This window comes from Mustela nivalis, assembly GCF_964662115.1.
Source record: "Mustela nivalis genome assembly, chromosome: 10".
NCBI lineage: Eukaryota > Metazoa > Chordata > Mammalia > Carnivora > Mustelidae > Mustela > Mustela nivalis.
Window position 1 is genome coordinate 70,898,779 of NC_139029.1, and position 18,427 is coordinate 70,917,205.

The window sequence follows — 18,427 nt, forward strand, 5'->3', positions numbered from 1 at the left end:
TAAAAATAAAAACTTGGGAATCTGGAGTCAAAAAGACTTGAGATGAAGCCAGGTTATGGCACCTAATTGCTTAGGTAACTTTGGATAGATAACACCCTAGTTTCCTCTTCTGTTAAACAGGGATAGTAGTATTACATTATAGTTGTTGTAAGGATTAAATAATGTAGGTTAGATACTTTAGCGTAAAAACAAGGTACGATAAACACTCAAAGGTGAGCCAGTTAATTACTTAACAAAAATGAAGATTCCAAAGTAATTTGCTAACTCAAAGTCACAAAATTAGTAGCTAAGATAATAACTAAACTCTTTCAAAAACTTCAATAAACAGGAAAAAGGGGATAAACTTCTAATAAACTAAACCTATATTAATATTTCCTCTCTACTGTCTCTGGCTTGCTAGGAATGGATGTAAATGTGAAGGAAGAAAACGGGAATGCTACTATATGCTATACAAAGTGGACCAATTAGCATTAGTCTAATTCCAGTCAAGTAATGGAGTGGGAACTGGAAGGGATCTAACTATAGTCTTAAAATTATTTTATGCACTATTTAGGTCCACTCATTCAAATTTAGTGTAATACAATCATTACCAAAGATAAATATTTTTTACTTTTTAATATTATCTTAGTATATTTTTAAGTGAAAATAAAAGCACTCTATCAAATGTCTGAGCTGTTTTGAGCTATTTTCCAGAACCAGTAATGGTATAATTTGGTGATCTGTAGTCTAGGCTTCTACAGAACCAGTAATGGTATAATTTGGTGATCTGTAGTCTAGGCTTCTACTTGTATCCTGTAAATGAGACCAAGATGTTCCAAAATTCAAATAAAAGAAATTTTAAAAGTCACTTTAAAGCTTTTCTCCTCTAAAATTTTCTTAACCTTTGAAATCTGTTACCATGTATTATTTTACAAAGATAAGCAGCAGAGGTATGTTAGTAGGAAAATAACTGCAATTAGTTTGATAACTTGCTTTTTTTACAAAGTGATCATTTCTATATTACAAATATAATTTGATTTACTTTGCTATTTCTGCTTTCATAGAATATCATAGCCTTAAACTGATGTGTCATCTGAAACTTTGAAAACCAGTAATATATTTTATTCTAAACTTACTTTATTAATTTATTTTATTTTTTAAAAGGATTTTATTTAATTTGACAGAGAGAGAGAGAGAGACTGCATGAACAAGCACAAGTAGGGGGAGCAGCAGAGACAGAGGGAGAAGCAGGCTCCCTGTTGAGCACAGAGCCCTATAAAGCGCTTGATCCCAGGGTCCTGGGATCATGACCTGAGCCGAAGGCAGATGCTTAAACAACTGAGCAACCCACGCACTTCCTAAAGTGACTTTAAAAAAAGGGTCTCATTCAATTTCTGGAATAGGTTTGTCGTAAGACAAAACTCCACTTTATCAATTTTTTGAGAGAGAGAGGGGACATGTGAGTGGGAGTGGGTGGGAAGGGCAGAGGGAGAAAGAATTTTAAACAGGTTCCATGCCCAGCATGAGTTCAATGAGGGGCTCAGTCTCCTGACCCTGAGATCATGACCTGAGCCAAAATCAAGAGTCAGATGCTTAACCGATGAGCCACCCAAGGGCCCTGGTTTTGAAATCGTTTTTTTTTTAGTAAAATCCTTTCTCTCCAAATGCAATTTTCATATGCATTTTAAACTGATCAGAATGCTACATATTTTTAAAATTCATTTTTGTAGTATTTTTCTTTAAAATATGTTAATCAGCAGGACTAAAACATTTGAAATCAGGGTTATGTCTGGCATAATTTATTTCTGCATTTTGTTCCACATAAACAAGTAGTTGTGAATGGTGAAAAAGTTTTCATACTACTAATTCTGTTACCATATTTCTTCTTTTTCTTGATTCAAAAGAACAGCTCAAAAGTGGAGTAACAGAAAATTTTGTTCCAAATTTTTAAGACTGGGGAGTATAATAGTTCATGTTATATCTCTTACCTATTTTTTTAAAATCCACTTTGCCACTAGCAATTATTATTATTATGCTATTCTTGGGTCCTCTAAATTTTTCGTTTTTAATCAGTAAATCAGATACTACTACCAGCCCCAACTATTCACCTAGGATTTATTATACGCCAGGAACTATTCTAAGCAGTGTATACACATTAACTCATTTAATCCTCATAACTACCCTATGAGATGTTAACTATTATTATCTCTAATTTATAAGTAAGGAAAAAGACACAGAGTGATCAAGTAATTTCTCCAAGATTGTCAGCTGAGTAAAGACTATTTTTTAAAAAAAGATTTTATTTAGTCATTTGAAAGAGAGCAAGCAAGCACATGAGCAAGGGGCAGAGAGGCAGAGGGAGAAGCAGAGTCCTGACTGAGCCTGGAGCCCGACGTGGGGCTAAATACCAGGACTATGACCTGAGCCAAAGGAAGCCTCTTAACCATCTGAACCACCCAGGAGCCCCAAGACTTTCTGAACCTAGTTTGGTTCCAGAGCCTGTGCTCCTAACCACTACTCTAAATTCTCTCCTTACAAAATCAAGAATTAATAAACAACAAATTAAGCTGAAATCACTTGCTTTTGGGTTCGTATTTTTGACTAATTCAGCTAACTCAATTTTTTTTCTCTCCGAAGGTATGCTGGTTTCATCACTAGCCATCTTCAGGAAGATAAGTCACAGATAAGGTAGGTGTAAATGCAAAAGAACAGGAAGTACTGAAAACCAACTAAATAACTGATAATTATTTAATTAAATAATAAATTAAAATATTTCAAAAGAAAATGAGAAGCAGTGGGACTATAAGGATCTTGATGAACTAAGGTCTTAAAGAGAACAGGTGCCATCTAAGGAAATAGGGGCAAACAATGAAGGAAAATTACAAAAATCCTATAATAACTATGTCCAGAAGAAGCTAAAATCATTAAGATATGAAAACCTTAAATGAATGAGAGGAAAAAAGCACAAGTTGCCTTAATCAAGTTCAAATACACAGAACTGCTAAGATTATAAAAAGATGAGAAAAACACCCATCTATTGAAATACTATAATCTTATAAATTTCAGATAACAGAAGTTAAAAAAATTCTTAATAGAAAAAAATTTGATTTATGCTTCTCCTCAGGAAAATTCCAGGAAACTTTTAATCTGATAGTGGTGTACTGTTTGAAAAAATACCTATTAAGGTTATAGCAGTCAGACCTTGATCTCAAAATCTGTGTTAAAAAATTAATTAATGTCTCTTTTTAGATTTGGGATGCTTGCAGTATCTTTATAAATAAAATATACAAATCAGAGATCGACAGTTAGATGAACAGTTATAACAAGTGTTATTCATCAGTAACTGCCAACAAAAAGACAAATCTTTTTATATTCAGCATAAGTGAAATATATGGACACATATACATATATATATTTTAATTACCTTTTCTATGTCTACCAGTAGTTGATCAAGTTACTCTCTGGCCTACAAACTTCCACTGGTTCCCATTCCCTCAAGAGAAAGTCCAGACCTCTTAGCATAGCTTGTAAGATTCAGATGTCCTGGTTCCTGCTTGTATTTCCCTTGCCACTTTGCACTCTTGGTCTATCTCCCGTATCCAGAGATGCCATTTCGACTCCCGTTTCTTCTACTCACCTGGGTGCATTTTCTATCAATTCTCAACCCAGATCTTACCTCTCCTAGGCTTTGTTCTCTTTACTCCTAGCACACCACACCTATCCCTCTAGCCTTACTTGCCTGCTTACCAGTCTATCTCCCCACCAGACTGACTGTAAGCTCCTTGAGGGTAGAGACTGCCCTTCAGTTTTTTGTTTGTTTGTTTGTTGTGTTTTGTTTAAGATAGATTTATTGATTGCTTGAGCAGGGAGAGAGGGAGAGAGGGAGAGAGGGAGAGAGAAAGTCTCAAGCCAACTCCGGAATGAGCGTGGAATGAGCGTGGAACCCGATTCAGGGCTTGATCTCAAGACCTAGATCATGACCTGAGATAAAATCAAGAGTTGGATGCTTAGCTGACTGAGCCACCCAGATGCCCGATGCCCTTCAATTTTTGTATCAGCAATGCCTAGGTTGGTACCTGGTATATAAAAAGCACTTGGTAAGTATTTAATGGAAAAAAAAAATCACCGTTTCCAACTTATTCTTAGTAAAAACAGCCTCACTCAAGGACAAAAACTTATGAAATACTATATGCAAAGGCCAGGGATTCAGAAAGACACCATCTTAGACTTCAAAGAGCATAATTTTATGGAATGAGAAAAAAAAAGCAAAATAACAGATACAATATGGTGAAGGTAAGTGCATATCAAGGTCTTTTCAGTGCTTTGAGAATACAGACATGTAGATAACATAACCTGGGAGTCCTATGGTAAGAGAGGTAAGGGAGCTGAAATTAGGGAAACCTTCCCAAAAGGGTAGACACTTGAGCTAAATCTTTAAAAAGACAGATCAAATAGTAGCTATTTACTCTAGTCACAGTAGGGTATGGGTAGGAGGGGAGAGTAACACGTATCTATGGGATTGCTTACCTAGAATCTGCTCTTCAGTGCTTCATCTCTCTGTACGCCAGTGCAATATTCCACATAGCTGCTGTGGCAGCCAATGGGCCTTGTATTATTCTCTATCTTGGCCAACAACTGGTTAGTGATCTAACCTGAGCTAGTAACAATCCCTGCCTAAAATATTTCAAAAATATCAATGAGAAAGAATTAATCCTTTTCTCATGGGAAAAGCTGAAAGATACAACATTTGGGAACTGGCAGTTACTATGTTGTCCCACCACAAGGAAAAAGTCAGTCAGTAGTGGAAAAAAAATTTTCCCTTCCTTTCCATCTTAAGATTTTATATATTAAGCTGAAGTTACTCATGCTATATATATAAAATACTAACTGTATAAAAGTAGCACCAAGATTTAAATATTTAAAGTCAAATATTTTTTTTTCATTAGCTTACCTTTTTCCTTCCAATTACAAATCAGTATGCTCTTTACATTTAAGCCAATATCCAAATGTATATAAATGATATCTAGATACATAGTTATGAAGTAGTAAATTAACTTATCAAAAATTCTCATTCTAGCAGTATTTGTGATGCTTACTAGTAGGTCCTATATGAACAGAATGGGTAGGAGAGAAGGAGACCCAATAAAAATAATGGAGTACATATTTACGGAATAAGAGATTTAAAAGACATTTTCTGCTCTTAAGATTTTTTTATTTTTTTAAAGATTTTATTTATTTATTTGACAGACAGAGATCACGAGGAGGCAGAGAGGCAGGCAGAGAGAGAGAGGGGAGGGGTAAGCAGGCTCGCTGCTGAGCAGAGAGCCCGATGCGGAACTCGATCTCAGGACCCTGGGATCACGACCCGAGCCGAAGGCAGAGGCCTTAACCAGAGCCACCCAGGCACCCTTAAGATTTTTTTTTAAAGCAAATTTTAAGCTTCTGGCTATCAAAGACTAACTTCAGCCTGTTAAGTGAGTAAGCATTACTAAAAATGATTAGCCTCATCTCTGGAAAAGCTTAAAACCATATCACTAAGAACCAAAGTGAATGATACTGGTTACACTTCTTTTTTTTTTTTTTTTTTAAGACTTTATTTATTAATTTCACAGAAGAGAGATCACAAGTAGGCAGAGAGGCAAGCAGAGAGACAGGGGAGGAAGCAGGCTCCCTGCTGAGTAGAGAGCCTGATGCAGGGCTCGATCCCAGGACCCTGAGATCATGACCTGAGCTGAAGGCAGAGGTTTAACCCACTGAGCCACCCAGGCGCCCCACACTTCTTAATTATATATAAATTGCTAAAACATTCCTGTATATAAAGTAATTTTCTCTTCTAAAGAATTTGTATTTACGATGATTTACACAGACACATACACACTGAGACATGTTTAAGTGCTTTTAATGTTTTTAATGTAAGGTACTAATCTATGCAGATTTTTACTTTTATTAAACTAAGACTAAATTAAACTATGATTTCAATATTAAGCCTTAAGTCAGGGTTGAGATAGACAAAAATATTGCATGTTACATATGCTCATGTACTAGTAGTCTAGACAGCAGTGCTACACACATTAAATCAAGTCTCACTTTTATACTTGAATGTGGTTTGCATCTAAATGGAGGCTTGTCCAACATGCCATACTCTGTATGCCCAGCAATATTTCTAAGGGTTTCTGACATGTTTTGGTTCTACCATTTACTGATTTTGTACAACACTATGCTAGCAAATGCTTAATGAGAAGTAAGCACATTGTAGAGATGAGGGGAAAGGTGTAAAGAAAAAACAATGGATACAGCATAAAAGTTACGTTAGGATACAGGCTCACTTGTACTTACAATTACTTCAGCTTCTAATTAGTTAGGCATATATTAACTGGTAGAGTATTTGCTGATGATTATTGCTGAGCTGTAAGTGCCGAGGATACCACACAGAGCTCAATTAATAATTAAAAGTGAACGGGAATATAATTTGAGAAGCATGTGATTTAAGATTGGTTGTATTAAAAGCATAACATAAAAATGGTATGCTATGAAGGATTACTGAGAAAGGGTAGGAAGTAAAAAACAAAGCTTTTATATGCACCTGGTTTATAATTTAGGAGTATTTGATACCACTTAAAGGAGAGAGCTTCTCAATTTAGCCTAATTATAAGACAAGGAGTGTGATAAACACTGTTTATTATTATAAAACACCCCTTGTTATTAAATTCTTTTAAGTTTGGTGTCTCAGGAAATAATCATTGTTGATTAAGTAGTATGGACCATAGAATAACAGCATTATGATTAGAAGATGACATACAGATTCCTCTGGCAATTTGTCCCACATGAATATCTCTAAATAAATAAATAAATAAATCAAGAGGGAAGGGTCTTACTAAATTAGTTAAGTCATACATCTTAAATCTATTTAAAATCAAGTTTTTAAAACTTGTTTAGATAACCTTACATGCAATGAAAACTAATTCATATACATAGAAGTTTTTTTTTTAAAGATTTATTTCTTTGACAGAGTGCGAGTGAGAGAGCACAAGCAGGGGGACTGGGAGAGGGGGAAGCAGGCTCCCTACTGAGTTGGGAGCCCAATGCAGGGCTTGATGCCAAGACCCCAGGATTATGACCTGAGTCAAAGGCAGACGCTTAACCGACTGAGCCACCCAGCCACCCCTAAAAATCTTCTAAATGTGAAAATGTATCAACAGTATATGTGAACCAAGAAAACGAAAAAACACAGAAGACTTAGGAGCCATCTTGGGACAGGAGGAATTTCAGGTTCATAACTGAGGAACTGAATATTAAATTTTGGTTAAATATTAACACTTTTAAAGGTTTGCTTCTTCTTTTTTTTTTTTTTTTTAAAGATTTTATTTATTTATTTGACAGACAGGGATCACAAGTAGGCAGAGGCAGGCAATGAGTGAGAGGAGGAATCAGGCTCCCCACTGAGCAGAGAGCCCAATTTGGGGCTCGATCCCAGGACCCTGAGACCATGACCTGAGCTGAAGGCAGAGGCTTTAACCCAATGAGTCACCCAGACGCCCCTGCTTACTTTTTTAGAACGGTATAACGATACTTGGTGTTATAAATAAACCTTTACTACCTAGCAAGAATACAATTACAGAAAGCTTTACAAACTGTTAACACCTTGAAACAGAATTCAGTATGTACAAGTGAAAGAGAATGTGAAAAGGAAACCTAACAGAGATGCTAACTCTTTTTCTCATTCCAAACACAGGGGACTCACTGATTCAATTTTATCTGGCTTATATAAATGATCTTTTCAGGCTACTTCTTCATTTTAAAAAGAATAGAGGCTTTTATGAAAAAATTTAAGAACTGAGTAAGTTAACTATTAATTTGAACAATGGGACAAAATGGTAGATTTTATTGGACAGTCAGACCTACCTATCCTTACCTGTTTTCATGTGTTAAAGATGAGATTAGCTGTCTATTAATATTAGTAACAGCCATGTAAGTTAACAGACCATATTCTTTGTTAACTAGATAAAAAGTTTATTTATCACCTATAATTATGTGCCAGGTAGTAGGTGCTATACTTTCCTTTTTTTTTTTTTTAAAAAGATGTTATTTATCTGGCAGAGAGAGAGAGAGAGGGAGAACATGCACGCATGAGAGAGAAAGCACAAGAGGGGTGGGGGGGGGCATAGGGAGAAGTAGACTTCTTCATGAGCAGGGAGCCTGATGCAGTGCTTGATCCCAGGACCCCTGGGATCATGACCTGAGCTGAAGGCAGACGCTTACCCTACTGAACCACCCAGGCACTGTAGGTGCTATACTTTCATCTCAAATTTCACTGTAAGACTGAGTTCTTATTACAAATGAATAGAAGCATCTTCATGTGGCCAGAAGGATCCAAGCATGCTATAGTAATTTTGTAACTCCTCTGCTAAACCATGGTAGAATGGGGTCCTGGCAATATAAACCCTAACTTTTCCTACCTAGTTGCTTTAATTGGTCTAGTGGCCCAGAAAGAAATCAGTTGACTTTCTAAAACTACAAAATGTAAAAGCTAGGGATTTTATATTTAAGTTGATTAGGCAATTTAACATTTCACCATATCTTAAGCACACCAACTAATGGAAGAGAGATACTAGAAAACAATACCTTTTTAGTTTCAAATTGTGCTTCTTCCTGACAGCATCCTCTACAGTCAGGATCCAACTGAAGCAGGTTAAACTGTCCAAGAAGATCACAAGAGCTGCAGAGCAAGTTGCTGGAGAAGCCCAACTCTCTGCAAGCCTCTGATGAAAACTCTGCCCCGAACGCAGACACCTGAAAATAAACAAAATGAGAAATAAAACATTATTCTATATTTATATTGGAAAACAATAATTCTTACATCAAACAGATTGAGGTAAGATGAATGAAATGACTTATGCAACCAATCAGAACAATCAGCAAAATCAGGCTTTCAAAAATATCTGTTCTCTTCCCTTATCCATTCTCTCATGCATCTCAGTGAATACAGTATACCTTCATTTATGGTGAATCCCTCTACCTGTGGTTTGGGGCTTATCTTCTGCACTTCCATAGGGATTTAATTTAATTGGTAAAACTCAATTCTTCAGCCCATTCAAGCCTTACGGTTTTAATTGCTCTCCCCACGTTCTGTCATCTCTGAATTGTTACTATAGTCTAGCTTCCAACCCTACCACTCAACTAAACTTGCCCAAAATCACTAAATACAAAGGTATTCAAAAGGCTCCAGCTGTTCTTCCCATTGCCTGTCCTCCTTCTTAAGTGCTGCCGTTTCCCATTTCTATTTCTGGCTCTCTTTTTCCTTTACATATTTTCTATAGATGACTGCATCTTCCCCAAGGCTTCAAATACCTACTTACTGAGAACTCCCGAGTCTTTTACTTGAGTGTCAAACTTCCAAAGCCAACAGTCTAACTGACCTCATTTATATTATATGTTCCATTGGCATAGCAAATTCAAGATCTCTAACATTGAAACTTATCTTTTCTGCTTAAATCTATTCCTCCCAATGTACTTAATAACTTAGTAAAATGGCGCTATTTTCCCGGACCATCTAGTTGCCCAGGCCAGCCATCCTAGATTCTATATTTTCTGCCATTCTTATAAACAATTAATTAACAAGCCTTGACAATTCTGTTTCTTAAAGAGCTTTCAAATCATCTCTTGCCTCAGTGGCTTAAAAGGTCATTGCCAGTCCTACCTTTATTTACTTCTCCAATCCCATTCTACTTTTCAACTATAATGAATTCCTGGAAGAATAAAATTCCTATTCATACATTTGCTCATACTTTTCCTACATCTAAGGCTCCTTTTCACCTTCTTAATTTCAACTTATTTCCAAGAACCTGATCAGTATCAGTCTTCAGTAAGCCCTCTGGGGCAGTGGGGGCGGAGAGTCAGATCCTAACTTTTAGCCATAGTGCTTTTAGAGAAATAAATTTGTGCACAGTTCTAAGACAGCATCACTCATGACACTACTATGTAAATGTAGAGTTGTTTGATTCCCTAGTACTGCGAACTCTTTTGACGCCAAGCATTAAACTATTATTACTCTGTTTTTAAAGCACCTGTGCTAATTCTCATGCGTGCTGAACAAATGAACTGGTGAAAACTACAGCCTCAAGTAGGGGGAATTTCAGATTGTTTGAATGGAATTGGCTGATCGTTTAGATCAAGGGTATGCAAACTTTATGTAGAGGGCCAGATAGTAACTATGCTAGGCTTTGGTGGCTAAATGTCTTTTTGTTTTTTGAAAAATTTTTTTTTCAGTATTCCAAAATTCATTGTTTATGCACCACACCCAATGCTCCATGCAATACGTGCTCTCCATAATACCCACCACCAGGCTCACCGCCCCCCAATCCTCAGTTCTGTTGCAAATACTCAACTCAGGTAAAAAGCACAAAAGCAGCACAGACAAAAGTAAGGGAGTGGGTGTCTTCCAATAAAACTTCACATAAATAGGGCCAGCTGGACTTGGCCCACCAGTAATAGTTTGTCAAACCTTCTTCAGGATGAACAAGGTAGATAAAAACCCAAGGGCATTTGCCAATGTGAAAAACCAAGGAGTTCTGGCATACTCTCCCAAAATGTTGATTATCCCATTGGTCTTGTGCCAGCCAGTCAATACCCTAATTTGATACCTTATACATCTTTCATTTCACCTGAGTAATAATGTGGAATGTATGTAATATTCAAAATAGATCGCAGCCCTGTGGGAGGCACTGAAGACACATGCTTCTGTACTAGTACTTTGAGTAATTTCTTGATTAGTAAAGTGGTATGCTTGACCAATTTCACAGGTTAATTTGTATTTTCCACAGATGGCCACACTAATATATATACATCACCCCACGTGGTGTTCTTACAATGTGACTTGCACTCTTCTACTGAGAAGTTTATTTTCCCTTCCCTTGAATCTGGGCAGGGGCTTGTGACTGATTCTGACCAACAGAGTACAAAAGAAGGAATACTCTGTGGTTTTTGAGGGTAGGTCATAAAAAAGGAAACAGTCAGTACTCCTACACACTGTGTCTTTGCCTCTCCCAGAATACTCAACTTTGGAACTTACCCACCATGCTGTAAGGTAACCTAAATCAGAGGAACAATATGGATAGTCCCAGGTAGAGAGCAACTGAAGCCCCCAGCTGACAACCATCATTAATTAGACGTATGAATAAAGAACTTCAAATTTCAGACCTTTCATCAAAGACGCCATGGAACACATAACTCACCCTGCTGTGACCTGTCTGAATTGCAGACCCACAGAATCTAAAAGCAAAATAATTGTTTTATACCAATAAAGTTTATGGTGATTTGTTTTTCAACCATGGTAACTAACAAAGGCAATAAAAGTGAAATCACTTTGAAACCATGAACTTGTTAACAAATATAAGAAATTTTTATTGCCAAAGCACATTTTACAAAACAAAAATTGCAAGTGAATGATCATGCAGTCATATTATTGGTGTTATTATGGCATTTACTGCGCACCTATGGACAGGTGGCATAAATATGCAAAATGTGTTTTTGGAGTCTGATGACATCTTGATTCAAATGCTAGCACACAGCAATCTTACTTCTGAAATTCTGAATAGGAATAATTGTGATTTATCTAGCAGTTTTGAGGATAAAAGGAGAAAAAGTGAATGAAGCATCTAGTTTTCTACCCAAAACACAGTGGGTTCCTGACCGATGTTTGCATTACTCACTTTCTAGTACTCTTAAAAACCCTCTTAAAAAATACAAAACACTACTTATGTTTTAATTATTAGACATGGAATACAGGAGAAGTGTAGTGGAGATACAAGGTTTACTTGAGTTTCATGAGTGAATTACTTCTTTCTAGCTCTTCTACCATTAGTTTTACAGACTCAAGGCTTTGTTTTTGGGGGGGAGAGGAGAGGCAGAGATGGGGTCGCCAGAGAATCTCAAGTAGGCTTGATGCCCAGCACAAGCCCGATGTGGGGCTCTATCTCACAACCCTGAAATCATGACCTGAATTGAAATCAAGATGCTTAACCAACTGAGCCACCCAGGTGCCCTGCTTTGAGGGATTTTAGTGAACAAATACATATGAGGCACAACATGAAAAAAAAAAAACCCACTAAAATAAGGTCTCTGTATTCCCTTTAGCTATATTCTTGGCATAGGAGCAGGGGGAGTGGAGGGATACAAACACACAAGGTATGGTACTGTTAAAATTGTGTATCTGTGTAATAGAGTATAAGATATGATGATAGAATATGCAAGGGAGAGAGTATATCTGAATCTGCATATCTGGAGATGGTATGTAAATTAAGCTTTGCCTTTTATCTAAACACTTGAGGCCTGGTTGAGGAAGAACATGGTATGTGAGACAGGCTAATAAAAAAAAAAGACCCCAATTCTTCACCTTATCTTTTGGCTCTTACAGCAGCCGTAAGTTCTGGGACTTAAGCCTGGCTCAACAAATAAGTATCAAGTGAAACAGGCCTTGTTAAGGAATGTTCAGGAGAACAGACTTCACCTTAAAATCAACAGGGAACCACTGAAGAATTATAATAAAGTTTGAAAAAGATGACTGTGGATGCACTGTAGAGCTTGTATTAGAAAGGAAGAAAATGAAATATGGAACCCAGTTTAAGGAAACTGTTGGGGGAATTCCAGGCAAGCAAAAATGGTGGTCAGAATTTAGGTAGTGCCTGTGGACATAGAATTAAGTGGACTGGCTTGGAGATTTTCAAGGGTTTAATGACTAATTGGATTCAGAGAGTGAAAAAGAATTTAAAAAAGACTACTTGCTGGCTTGGGCAACTGGGAAACTTACAAAGCCAACCATTTAGGTTCTGATAGTTAGAAGAGTGAACTAGAAGGCTATTAATGCTAATGAGCGATGTTGTGGCCCGAATGAGGGATTAACATTAAGTGCATGGATCTGAGTGATATTTAGAAAGTAAAATAAAAAAGAGTTGGTAATTGCCTGATGTAAGGTAAATTAAAAAATGTCAAAGATGATACCCAACTTTTTGACTTATGTGTATGGTCATGGTAGTAGATTATTTAATGGCCATAAATTTCTCCTATCCTGGTATGTAATTTCTTTGCCAAGTTTGTCACTCCTCCTGGGAAAAAAGATGGAGTCTATTTCTCCATCCCTGAAATCTAGACCAGTCCTATGATTTACTTTGACAAGTATTGTGAGGTGGAAGTAACATATGTGATTTTCAAGGCTAGCCTTCAGGAGGCACTGCAGCTTTTTTGCTTTTCAGGAGCACTATTCTGAGACTGCTAAAAAGAAGTTGGGCTGGAGGATGAGAGGTCACACGGAGTAGAACCAAGTCACCCTTGCTGACAGCACCAACTAAGAACGAAGCCATCTTGGACCTTTCAGTTCAGCTGTCCTACTAGCTGAACACAACTACATTACACGAGCCAGAGGAAAACAGGAACTCTACGGCAGACCCACAAAATTATGAGAAATAGTTATTTTAAGCCAACAAAATTTGGGGTGGTTACACAACACTGATAATTAAAGACAGAGAAATCAGAAGTCAACGTGATATGTTATTCCTTATCTTTGCACAGTGGTAGACTCTAATTATCTAAGGCTGGCAAAACAAGAACAAAAATTCTCCAGTAGAAAGTTTAGAGAAGGGTCTTTTGGTAATTTCTAAGGGGGCACCAAATGCCTGAATAACAAAGTACTATGATGCTAATTAGAGAAGTTAAAAATCCACCTGTAAGGTATGGTTGCAAAACAGGCAGGAACTTCAAACTCTTTGAGGAAAGAAAAGCATGGACTGTTTATGGAAGTCTTTGGTAGAGGCATTAACTCCCCTAAATTGTGGTGAAGTCAATGAAACCATGTCTCCTAGGAGAAAACTGTTCAGCAGGCTCAGTAATGAAAATACCTGAAGAATTAAGCTGATTAATGAAACGTGTAAAAGCTTCCGCAGTGCCCAGAAAAAAAAGTTACTCACATAGCAAAATTCGGATCGCAAGCTTCTTAGGAGACATAAACAAATAGTAAGTTGTACATAAATGAACAGAAAAATAAGACAAAATTAGGCCTTCTCCACTCAAAGATTAAGAACGCGTCTGTTGGGTTAATGAAGAACGAGTTTAAAAAGTTGGTTAACACTGCCAGATTTTAAACGATAAGAAGGCTATCGTTTTAGAAAATCGATTTCAAAAATAAATTGTGCTTTAGTATAGAAGAGCTCCTTTTATTGCAACAAGGTTGTTTAAAACCACAAACGGTACTGAAATGCATCCAGCAGCACGTGAGTAACAGAGATCGGAGATAAAAAGCTAACAGTGAATTAGAAACCACTGACAACTGAGAGAAAAAAGTTAACAAGAAGTGTTACCCTGGGTACACAGAAGTGTACCCTGGACCACAGATATGGGAGCTTTCGTCTAAGATTTAGGGAGAGCCTTATCACTAAGAACGGTGGTCTCTTGTATTCTGCCCATTTAAAAACAATTTTCATTCCTTTCTAAGATTCATTGCTTTCTACCCGCCCCCCACCGTGAGGTTTATAGGTTGTTTTTAACTGAAACTCTGCAAAAGAAGTACAACTCAAGATACTCTGAAGTCAAGAGAAAGAACCGCTAGAAATCCGGGGCGGGAAAGGAAAAGCATCAAATGAGGAAAGATGCCACGTAGCATTCCGGTCGGACCAGTCCCTAAGGAAGTCCAGTCCTCCCACCCTCTCCAAGCGTGGCTACCATGTAGGACCGAATGTTTCGTATTCCTCAGCGCCCACTCGTCCTGGGCTGCTGCGGAGATGATCTCCACTTACCGCTTGAAGTACAGCAGCCAAGAGCAATCGCAGCGCAAACGCCGGCCGGAGGGACCCAACCGACCCAGCCGCCATCGCTACCATCTTCCGTAGGTTTCCTACTGCCCGGAGGACCTCTCAGCTAGGGGCGTCCACTCCAGAGCCTTATCCAAAACAGTCTGTTAAAGGCCGTTGTTACCCAGTCTCTTACTCTTCAGAGATAGGCATTACCTGAAGTATATTGAAACTTAAAGGTAGTCAAATATCTTTATATTTAATATAAATCCAAAGTCGCAGGGTCCTTCCGAAAATCCCCATCAGGCATTTTCCTAAACCCCCCAAACCTGTACGACTCCGAGCCCCTTCCTTTTATTCACGACAATTCGTCAAGCGGCCAAGAAGCCCCGCCTTCGCCGGTTTCAGCCCGCCTCCTTTACCCAATCGAATGCCGCTTTGGTTGACACCCAAGGCAAAGGAAACCAACCATAACACGAACCAAGAGCGAGGCTTCGGTCCAATAGGCACAACTGAACTCGAGCCGAGGGTGGAGCCTCCGGTTGCCGAGCAGCGTACGTGGATGCGTGCGCGTGGTGGCGGAGGGGGATGGGCGGGGGCGGAGCAGAGGGCGGCGCAGTCGCAGCCGCCGCACTGGCGGAAGAGCGCGCGGCCGCGAGCAAAGGAGGGAGGAGGGAAGGAAGGAAGAGAAGGAGGCGGGCAGGCAGGCGGGCGCGGGGGTCGGGGACTGAGGCAGTAGAGAGGCGAGAGCCCGGCAGCCGCTTCGCGCTGTGTTTGCTGCGCGGGCTTTTGGAGGGGGCGGCCGTTGAGTCGGTCCAGGAGAAGCGGGCACCGGCGGCGTTGGTATTGGCGCCTGGGGGCGGGGGACTGGGGCGGCGAGAAGGGGGGGTCGCTGCGGTGGTTCTCTCGCTGTCGCGCTCTCCCTGCCTTTCTCCCCGCTCGGTGGGCTGGCCCCCGGCGTGTCACCAGCCTCCGGGGCCCCGCTCCCCGCCCCCCGCGGTATGTCTTGATCCCGAGCAGCGGGTTTCATGGGGCTCCTTAGGATTATGATGCCGCCCAAGTTGCAGCTGCTGGCGGTGGTGGCCTTCGCAGTGGCGATGCTCTTCTTGGAGAACCAAATCCAGAAACTGGAGGAGTCCCGATCAAAGCTAGGTAAGGAGCAGAACCACTTCGGGGTGAGTGGTGTGCAAGGGGCCGGGCCAGGGAGGCATGTCCAGTTGCTCTGGTCGCAACCTGCGGTCTGGCTCGGGGGCAAGAGGGTGAAAGAGCTTGCAACGAGAGCTGGGACTGGAGGCATCGAAAACACAAGCTCCAAGAATGGTGTGAATTAAGCTTGAGTGAGGTGCTGGGCTCGCGAGGTCACGGGGCAGAGGTTGCTAAGGTGAGCTTTCCCGTGCCTAAGGGTTACCAGAAGTAGGCATTCCACGGGGGAGAAGCAAGAGAAGACCGAACTCGGTAGGGAGCGGGAACTGCTGGAGGAGGCAGGACGGCTCAGCCTTCTGTGTTTTCCTGAGTCTACAGAGAGCCCCGGCATTGCTAGTCGAGGGGTATTCTAATTTGAGGTGTGGGCACCTGGATACAGATCTTTTGTGGACCAGGAGGTTCACCAAGGGATGGATGGCCGGAAATGGAGGGAGATACTGGGAATCTTGGTGAGTAAAAGAAATACACTGTAGTGAGTTGCACTCTTGTGCTGGGGGCAGCAAGGGACCACACAACCGATAGAAGTAGACTGCCAAGGTAGAACAGGAAAGCAAATAAAAAGCTTCAAGCGTGCTACTGAAAGGAGGCACGAGGCTTTTAAGTACTTTTTTTAGTGAGCGAAATTTTATTAATATTTTGGACTTCAGAATAGGAATGTTTGTGTATGTGGCCCCCGGCGATGTTGATGGAGTGCGTTTAGGGGAGAAGGGAACGCTGAAGGGGAATTACAGTGAGATTTAAGTTGGTGGAAGGAAAAGTAAGATTATGCAATAAATAAACCATATGCTTAAGTACCTTAAGGAGTTAACAGTGCTTACTTTAATGAGAAAAGGGGTCTGAAGTATATAATGTTGGAGTATGAAGTTATGAAAAACCAGAAAAATTCATAGATAATAGGTACTTTCGGATTAGTAGGGAACTTTGGCATTTGGGAGGAGTTTGGGATGGGGGAGGGAGTGTTAAAAGAATGCGATACATTTTGATTTAAAAATGTATATGGCAGTTTAAAAATCAGCTCAAGAGACTCCAGGTTGAATATGGAAAAGTAATATGTTTTTATGTGTATACTTTCACCTCAGCATTGTTTTAAATACTTTTTGAGAAGCACGCAATAAAACACCAGGAGCAAAGTCATTTAGACTGAGTAACAGCTATCACCTGTGGGTGATAACATTAATGAAAAATGTATTAGTAAATAATTGTAATATTAGAAGTATAGCTACCTATTTGCAGTTTTGGCAGATTTTGCAAAAAGCCTTGGAAACATTTTAAAGAACAGTCTATCAAAGAGTATCAAATATATCTAATTGAAGTGCAACCAAAGTTGAAGAAGGAGCTCAGGATAATTCCATTCCTCAATCTAGGGTAAAACTTACCCTATACAGTTTTGAAGATATATAAAATTTATTTACCATGATTTTATTAATTACGTGTCTTGGGTGATGGAAAAAATTACTCACCTTAAACATTGAATGTTGGCCAATACACTTTTCCTTTTTGTTTGGGTCCACTTAGCATTTGGGATCATTTTCTGGCCTCTTTAATGTTCCAATTTTACAGAAAAAAATGACTCCATTTACAGAAATTTGAAAGTTACATTAAAATTAAGATTTGTATTTTTTCTTTGTTGAAACACTGTTATTTCTTGTGCAAATTACAATGGCTAGGATAACTTCAGTTTTTTATTTTCTTTTTTTGCCTCAGATTTTTTTTCATAACACTTGAAAGTGGTTTCCTTGGATACAGCCTAATTGATTTTAAAAAAAGGATTATCTTAACATGTGGAAAGCCACAGGTAGAAAATAATGTGGTTTTTTTCCCCATGATTTTTTACAAGAAACCTTTAAATTCTATCAGAAATAATAAAAAGAGATCAAATAACATACTCAAAAAAGAGCCAAAAAAAGGAGCTCAAATACAAAACACTTGAAGGAATGAATAATGCTCTGGAACTGCAAAAATATGGCAGGTGAAATGTATGACTTTATGTCAGCAGTCTTGATTTCTTGAAAAGTCTTTACAAAAAACAGTACAAAAACAGATGTTACCAGTTAGTAGGCAGAAGGCAAAGTTTGACAATCAGACTCTGTACTAGGCACTTCCATATGTGATATTCTTATGTAATCTTCTAAGAACACCATAGAAAGCTATTTTTACAGATGCAGGAATAGGCTCAAGGGTTATATAACTTGACCACATAACTAATAGTGGCCGAGTCAGGATTGGAACCCAGGTATGTGTGATTCTAAATCAAGTGCTTCTTTAATTATACCAGATTGCTTGGGACTTTGTATTGACATTACACCAAGATTTAGCAGTTTGAATAGCATTTTTGAACAGTAATATCAATGTTTAATTGCATTTATTGCTAAGAATGAATATAATTCCAGAAAAATCTGATTTCTATGCAAAGAAATTGGTTTAGTGTAATGTTTGCTTGTTTGTATCCAAATAATGAACATAATTAT

The 18,427-nt window shown here is 38.8% G+C and overlaps 2 protein-coding genes across 7 annotated transcripts in view; one reads left to right on the top strand and one right to left on the bottom strand.

The window, feature by feature from the left end:
* The window catches only part of SELENOF (selenoprotein F), a 58,395-nt gene extending 43,107 nt beyond the window's left edge, over positions 1–15,288 (bottom strand). Inside the window, exons 1-3 of one of the 3 annotated variants that reach the window (XM_082688244.1) lie at positions 15,238–15,288; positions 14,763–14,972; positions 8,602–8,769 (exon numbers count right to left, since the gene is read on the bottom strand). In XM_082688244.1, coding sequence (XP_082544370.1) covers positions 8,602–8,769; positions 14,763–14,846 — 252 coding nt within the window. In that variant the 5' untranslated portion in view covers positions 14,847–14,972; positions 15,238–15,288. Of the gene's footprint in view, positions 1–8,601; positions 8,770–14,762; positions 15,198–15,237 lie in introns of those variants that run through there. The other 2 variants (XM_082688243.1, XM_082688245.1) reach the window with 2 other exon arrangements.
* Positions 15,289–15,346: 58 nt separating this feature from the next.
* Positions 15,347–18,427, top strand: part of HS2ST1 (heparan sulfate 2-O-sulfotransferase 1) — a 172,906-nt gene continuing 169,825 nt past the window's right edge. For 2 of the 4 annotated variants that reach the window (XM_082688233.1, XM_082688234.1), the window contains exon 1: positions 16,276–16,408. In XM_082688233.1, coding sequence (XP_082544359.1) covers positions 16,384–16,408 — 25 coding nt within the window. In that variant the 5' untranslated portion in view covers positions 16,276–16,383. Of the gene's footprint in view, positions 15,909–16,275; positions 16,409–18,427 lie in introns of those variants that run through there. The other 2 variants (XM_082688232.1, XM_082688231.1) reach the window with 2 other exon arrangements.